The sequence below is a fragment of the Pimephales promelas genome, chromosome 19, assembly GCF_988280905.1.
Source record: "Pimephales promelas chromosome 19, fPimPro1.hap1.1, whole genome shotgun sequence".
Lineage (NCBI taxonomy): Eukaryota > Metazoa > Chordata > Actinopteri > Cypriniformes > Leuciscidae > Pimephales > Pimephales promelas.
The window spans coordinates 8,654,540-8,661,872 of NC_142787.1; the positions used below are offsets into that span (position 1 = coordinate 8,654,540).

A 7,333-nucleotide genomic window follows, 5' to 3' on the forward strand; every position below is an offset into this window, starting at 1 on the left:
ACTGAATCCTGGTTATTTCCGGCATTTCAGTCCTAAATTAGTAGTGATAGTTGTAGTATCACTACTAATTTACTGTTCATCTATTATAATGGCGAACATATCACATGCGTGTCTAACATTACCTCTGAGTGCAGGTGAGGACACATTCGAGCTCTTCACGGTGAAGCAGGAGCTGGAATACATCGAGAAACAGATCCGTGGTCTGCTGGTGAAGCAAGCCGAGCTGTTGGATTGGCGCTCAACGCTTGAAGCATCACGCACCGACACTCACAAATCAGTGGTTAGTAACGTTAACTCTTTGACTCCGACTTCGTCTACTCCGTATGTTCCTCTGCCCAGGAGGACGCAATCATCTCGGGCTTCATTCACTGAAACAACAACATGGACCATGGATCACACAGTGGAAGACACGAGACAGGACCAGAGCTGCCTCTCCGCCCCTCCCGGTCTTCGAGATCTCCACTCGGAACCGCTTCTCCACTCTTCGCGAGCCGGAATGCGACGACGCCGTGATCATCGGCACATCCATGGTCCGTCATTGCCGTGCTACTTCTGATAAAGGTAAGGTGCGCACTCACTGCTTTCCTGGTGCTCGTGTTCTTGATGTCGCTGCACAGGTTCCCGAGATCCTGAATGGTGACGAGCGCGTCGGAGCTGTTGTGCTGCACGCGGGAACAAACGACATTAGGCTGCGGCAGACGGAGGTTCTGAAGAAGGACTACAGGAGCCTGATCGAGACAGTACGCAGCACAGCGCCTAAAGCAGCGATCATCGTGTCTGGACCGCTTCCCACGTACAGACAAGGACAGGAAAGGTTCAGTAGACTATTTGCATTAAATGAATGGTCAATGTCATTGTGTAATGAACAGAACTCTTTGTAAATAATTGGCATCTGTTTTGGGAGAGACCCAGGCTGTACCATGCAAATGGACTCCATCCCAGCCGAATCGGAGCGGCTGTGCTGTCGGACAACATCTCCAAGACATTACGCACCAGATGACTAGTAAGTCAAAGTCCAAATCACAGCCTTTGCGGTCCAAACTTAACTAATATGCATAGTGTGGAACAGTATATAGAAACCGTGTCTATTCCTCATTTAGTGAAGCCAAACAATAAATCTAGTGCAGGATCTAGCAAAAATCTTATTGTAATTAAACCAGAAAATTTAAATATCAGTGAACAAAAACAATTTCTAAAGCTAGGTCTTCTAAACATTAGATCGCTCACACCTAAGGCGGTTATTGTAAATGAAATGGTCACAGATAATAACTTCGATGTTCTGTGCCTTACTGAAACCTGGCTTAAACCAAATGAGTATTTCGGTCTAAATGAATCTACTCCGCCAGGATACTATTATAAACATGAGCCTCGCCTGATCGGTCGTGGTGGCGGTGTTGCAACAATCTATAAAGATATTTTTAATATTACTCAGAAAACAGGTCACAGGTTTATTTCATTTGAAGTACTTGTGCTAAATGTTACACTCTTAGATGTAAGAAGGAAATCCATATTATATCTAGCCTTGGCTACTGTATATAGACCTCCAGGGCCATTTGCTGAATTCCTAAAAGAGTTCGCAGACTTTCTCTCGGATCTATTGGTGAATGTCGATAAAGCAATAATTGCTGGAGATTTTAACATGCACGTAGATAATACAAATGATGCTTTAGGGGCTGCGTTTACAGACTTATTGAACTCCTTTGGGGTCAAACAAAACGTCAGTGGTCCCACTCATCATCTAAATCATACACTAGATTTAATTATATCATATGGAACCATTCCAACTGATATAGGTATTATACCGCAAAGCGATGATGTCACTGATCATTACATGGTGACTTGCATAATACGTACTGCTAAAATATGTCATGTTGCGCCACGTTATAGACCAGGCAGAACAATCCTTCCAACCACTATAGATAGATTCTCAAATAGCTTACCTGATCTATCTAAGCTGCTAAGTGAACCCAAACAAACAGATGAATTAGAGGAAATGACTAGCAGTTTAAGCACCATTTTTACTAGTATATTAGATATTGTTGCACCAATTAGATTAACCTGTTAACTGTCACCCCCCTTTTTTTGAATAGACATGAAAATGCACATTTCGAACTTAAATGGTTGTAATTCAAGAATGCTTTGGAATATAGACATATGATTGGTCTTGTTTTAAAGAAGACATTTGGCAGATTTTTGTAGAAGTGAAATAAATTAAGAAAGTGAAACAGAAAAAAAGTTATAGAGGTTTGAGTTTATGGAAATGTACAATGCAAAAATATTAATTATTCATATTTTACATAAAATATATATTTTCAAAACCTGGGCTACTCTAAAACGGCAGAAAAATCAAAGCCAAAAATCTGAACAAGTTGTGTTTCAAATTTTAGGTTCATATCTCAAAAAATGAGCTTTCAGTAAGATTTTGTTTGAGCGCAGTACCAAACTTTTTCACTAGGGCACAATCAGACTCCATTACTGCCCATATAAGGGCGTCTGCATTTCCATTCGTGTTTTGAGTGATATGAACCATTATTTTCACAATTTTCATACAATTTCTGAAGTAGAGATCCTATTCAGAAGTAGTATGGGAAGTTTGGCAGATTTTGATATGAATTGAACCTCTAAGAAACACATACAAAGAACACGCATGTAAGTCATAGCTAGCTGCCACGTCACAAATGGTGAATTTATTATTTTTTTCTTGATATTTCAAACTTTTCAGACCTTTTTTTTCCAAAATAATTGAATGGATTCTATCTTTTGAACTTTTGGCATGAAAACAAACTGAGGTATCTACCATTTTTTCATGATTTTTCATGTTTGCTATTTTAAAATAAAGGTCTGAACACGCCTTATGAGTATGAAAATATTCTTGTTTTATATTGATAAATTATGACTCCTCTGTAATATATTTTGAAAATCAGTCACCAAATATGGAAACTAGAGATTGTAAGCTTTCAAATGATATATAGTTTGTCAATATTATTTAAGGTATTTACTAAGATATTATTGTTTTAAAAATATAGTGGCAAACGTCCCACCTGTGGGACGGTGACAGTTAAGTGTAAAAAAGGTTAGAGAGAAAACTAAAGCACCATGGTACAACAGTGCTACGTATGCCATCAAGAGAGAAACTCGCAACTTAGAGCGTAAATGGAAACAAACTAATTTAGAGGTCTTTAGAATCGCGTGGAAAGACAGTATGTCACGTTATAAAAAGACACTAAAAACAGCCAGGGCTGAGCATCTCTGCAAACTAATCGAAAATAACCAAAATAATCCAAGGTTTTTATTTAACACCTTGGCTAGTCTAACAAATAAACAGACTTCACCAGAGCAAAATATACCGTTACAGTTTAGTAGTAATGATTTTATGAATTACTTCAATGAGAAAATAGAAAGCATCCGAAACGCAATTATAAATGTACAATCCTCTATGGTGTCTTATGATTCAGCTTCAATTATGGCCCGTCTAGAACAACTAAACAGAACATTCTGGGAACGTTAAATTTCTAGCTGGGTAGCGCTTAGCTTCATATACACCTAGTGTTGCAAACTTTTTCTTCTAAAGTGTATGTAGTGTATTGAGTAGAATGCACTTTAGAGTAAACCCAGGGATAATCACTACTTGGCCATTCTAAGTTAACTCTGTATAGAATTTGGTTGGCCAGCGTGTTGTTCGTTGTTGCACAGTAAAATATAAAAGAAAGAATTGCCCATCGTTGTCTCGAGTCTGATTTGTATTCTAAAAAATAGACAAACACGACAGTTCTTCCTCCCCCCTTAGATAAGAACATTTTAAACCAAAAATATTTCTCTTTTAACAATTTTTTTCTCCCTTTTCCAAAAGGAACATTCTTAGGCAACTGAATAACTGTAATGTCCACTCCAGGTTTGTTTTTACAAATCCAGGCGATTTGGTGGTTTCCGTACCCGAGTAGGGTAACGTTTCTCTTCACAGGTTGGAGGTAGTGCTTGTAACACTTCACTGGAAACTACAGTATCATCTTGAAGTGTTGTTTCATCACTTCCACTGGAAACAGTCTCAGTAGTGGTGAATGGAACACTCGCAGGAGCACTTTCCAGAGGAACATCTGATCTTCTCAACTGATCAATGTGTCGTCTCCAGATAGTGTCTGGTGCAATCTCGACTGTGTATGAGAGTGGTCCTGTTCTTTCTTTGACCTTTCCTGGTGTCCATTTATGATCTCCTCTGTAGTTCCTAGCAAGCACACTCTCTCCTATTTCCAACTCTCTGGTTTTTCCTCCTCCTTATGACTGCTTCATTTGTTTGTCATGTACAATCCTCCTCAAATTGGGTCTCAACAAATCCAACCTTGAACGTAAGGCTCTACCCAGGAACAACATGGCAGGTGTTCGATTTGTGGTGACATGAGTCGCATTTCGATATGCAAACAAGAAATTTTGCAGTTTCTGGTTCAGTGTGATCTTTTCGCTTGTCATGGCCCGTAGTGCATTTTTCAAGCTTTGCACAAATCTCTCAGCTAAGCCATTTGTAGCTGGGTGGTAGGGCGCTGAGGTCACATGTTTGATTCCATTGTTCTTCAAGAAGATCTGGAACTCCTCAGATATGAACTGGGGACCATTGTCACTCACCAGCTGTTCTGGTACACCAGTCCTTGCGAAAAGTTCTCTCAGAACCGTCACAGTTTGTGTGGCGGTTGTGGAGGTCATACTGAACACTTCTGGCCACTTTGAACACGCATCAACCACAACCAGAAATGTGGTGCCCATGAAAGGACCCGCAAAGTCAACATGGATTCTTTGCCACGGTAACGCAGGCCACTCCCACGTTTGGAGAGGTGCAGTCTTTGGCATCTTTTGCACATGTTGACATCCTGAACAATGCATGGCGAGCTGCTCGATCTGCTGGTCTATTCCAGGCCACCATACAAAGCTTCTCGCAAGTGCTTTCATCTTTACCACTCCTAGATGCCCAACATGAAGCTCCTCCAACACTCGAGTTCGCAACTTAGGAGGTACAACAACTCTTAATCCCCACATGATGCAACCACCATCTAGAGCTAGTTCATCACGGCGCTGGTAGAATTGTGTGAAACGAGTCTTCTGCTCTGCATTCCAGCCAGACTGTATAGCCAAATATACCTGAGACAATGTAGGATCTCTACTGGTTTCTCTCCGAATCATTTCGTCTGTAACAGGAGAACTCTCAAGCTGAGCAATGGTAAAAACGTCCAAAGGCGTGCTTACGTTCTCTGTCTTTGAATCACACCCATCCAATGGTAGACGTGATAGCCCATCAGCATTAGCGTGTCTGTGTGTTCTTTTGAATTCAATCTGATATCTATGTCCTCCAAGAAACAACGCCCACCTTTGAATCCGTGCTGCTGCAGTCAGTGGAATTCCTTTCTGAGGATTAAAAATGGAAACCAACGGCTGATGGTCCGTAACCAAGGTAAAGTTGTTTCCATACAGATACTGATTGAATCGTTTTACGCCCCACACCAGGCTCAGAGCTTCCCGATCAATTTGTGCATAGTTCTTCTCTGCAGCACTGAGGGAGCGAGATGCAAAGGCTATGGGGCGCTCCGTTCCATCACCCATCACGTGAGACAACACCGCACCTATGCCGTATGGTGAGGCATCGCATGCCAGCTTTAGTGGCTTGTGTGGATCATAGTGAGTAAGAACTGTGTCTGACATCACCAGGTTCTTTGCTTCCTGAAAAGCTTGCCTGCATTGCTTTGTCCATATCCATTTCTTTCCAGCTTGTAACAAGGCATTTAGAGGATGGAGAACAGTAGCTAGATTTGGCAAAAACCTATTGTAGTAATTGACAAATCCAAGGAAGGACCTCAATTGTGAGACATTTTCCGGTTGTGGAGCCTCTGCGACAGCTCTTAGCTTGTCATGACACTTGTGCAGACCACTCGCATCAATTTTATGTCCACAATACGTGATGGTGTCTTTGAAAAACTCACACTTGTCACGTCTTGCGCGCAGTCCATACTCTTCCAATCTCTTTAAGACACGTGCTAAGTTCTCCAAGTGACTACTGTCACTGTCACCTGTGACGATGATGTCATCGAGGTAACATTGGGTACCAGGGCAACCCTGAAGTACCTGATCCATAGCCCTTTGCCACAAGGCCGGTGCTGAGGCGACGCCGAAAACAAGCCTGTTATAGCGATACAACCCCTTGAGAGTATTGATAGTCAAGAACACTTTTGAGTCCTCCTCCATTTCCATCTGTAAATATGTTTCCGCCAAGTCTATTTTACTGAAGAGCTGTCCGCCTGCAAGTGTGGCAAAAATATCCTCTATTCTCGGTAGTGGATATTGTTCTGCCTGCAGTTGACTGAGACTTTAAAATCCCCGCAAAGTCTAACAGTTCCATCTTTCTTGGCAACCGGAACAACTGGAGTTGCCCAGGGACTCCAATCAACCTTTGAAAGTATTCCTTCAGCTTCCAATCGGTCCAGCTCATTTTCCACTTTCTGACGAATAGCATAGGGAACCGGCCGCGCCTTGTGAAACTTGGGTACAGCATTCTCATTCAGTGTTATCTTCCCTTTTATATGCTTCAGCGTTCCTATTCCTGGCTGAAACACAGCTACAGCCCCATCCAGCACTTTTTCCAGTTGCATCTGGATGCACTTCGATGAAGGAACTGTGACTTGCAATTTTTTTATGGATTTCCAGTCCAGCTGCAACTTCCTCAACCAGTCACGTCCCCAAAGTGCTGGTCCCTCTGTTCGGACTATATACAGATCTAATTCACTCTGTTGACCATTGTACATTACAGTAACAGGCATCACTCCAAGAGGAATTATGGGCTCACCGGTGTATGTTTTCAGTTTAACAGGCGATGGCTTTAATTTGGTCGTTTTGAAATGTTTTTCAAACTCGTGCTGTGACATCACTGATACCGCAGAGCCTGTGTCCAATTCCATTCTGGTTGTCTGTCCGTTCACTTGAGGTGTAAGCCAGATAGCTTGTTTTAAGTCATTTTTCAGACTGTAGATTTCTAAGTTTGCCAACCCTGAGTCACTTTCCTCATCTGAGTTTTGGGCAACAACATGTAGTGTTAATTTTACCAGCCATTTTTAAATTTAGTTTCAGTTTTAGTCCAGTTTCAGCATCGCTTGTTAGTTTTTATCACATTTAGTCGACATCATCCCATTTTTATTTAGTCTAGTTTTAGTCGACTATAAGTCGAACATTTTAGTCTTTATTTTAGTCCAAGAAAACATAATTTTATTCGTTTAGTTTTAGTCAAAAAAAAAAAACTGTCAACATTTTAGTCTAGTTTTAGTCAGGACATCATTTTAACCTTTTACTTTTTTGTCAG

General features: G+C 41.3%; 1 protein-coding gene across 1 annotated transcript; it reads right to left on the reverse strand.

Moving 5' to 3' along the window:
• Positions 1–4,272: 4,272 nt before the first annotated feature.
• Positions 4,273–6,225, reverse strand: LOC120481112 (uncharacterized protein K02A2.6). Its single transcript, XM_039674561.2, has one exon. The coding sequence runs from the start codon at positions 6,223–6,225 to the stop codon at positions 4,273–4,275; it is 1,953 nt and encodes a 650-aa protein (XP_039530495.2).
• Between the last annotated feature and the right edge of the window lie 1,108 nt (positions 6,226–7,333).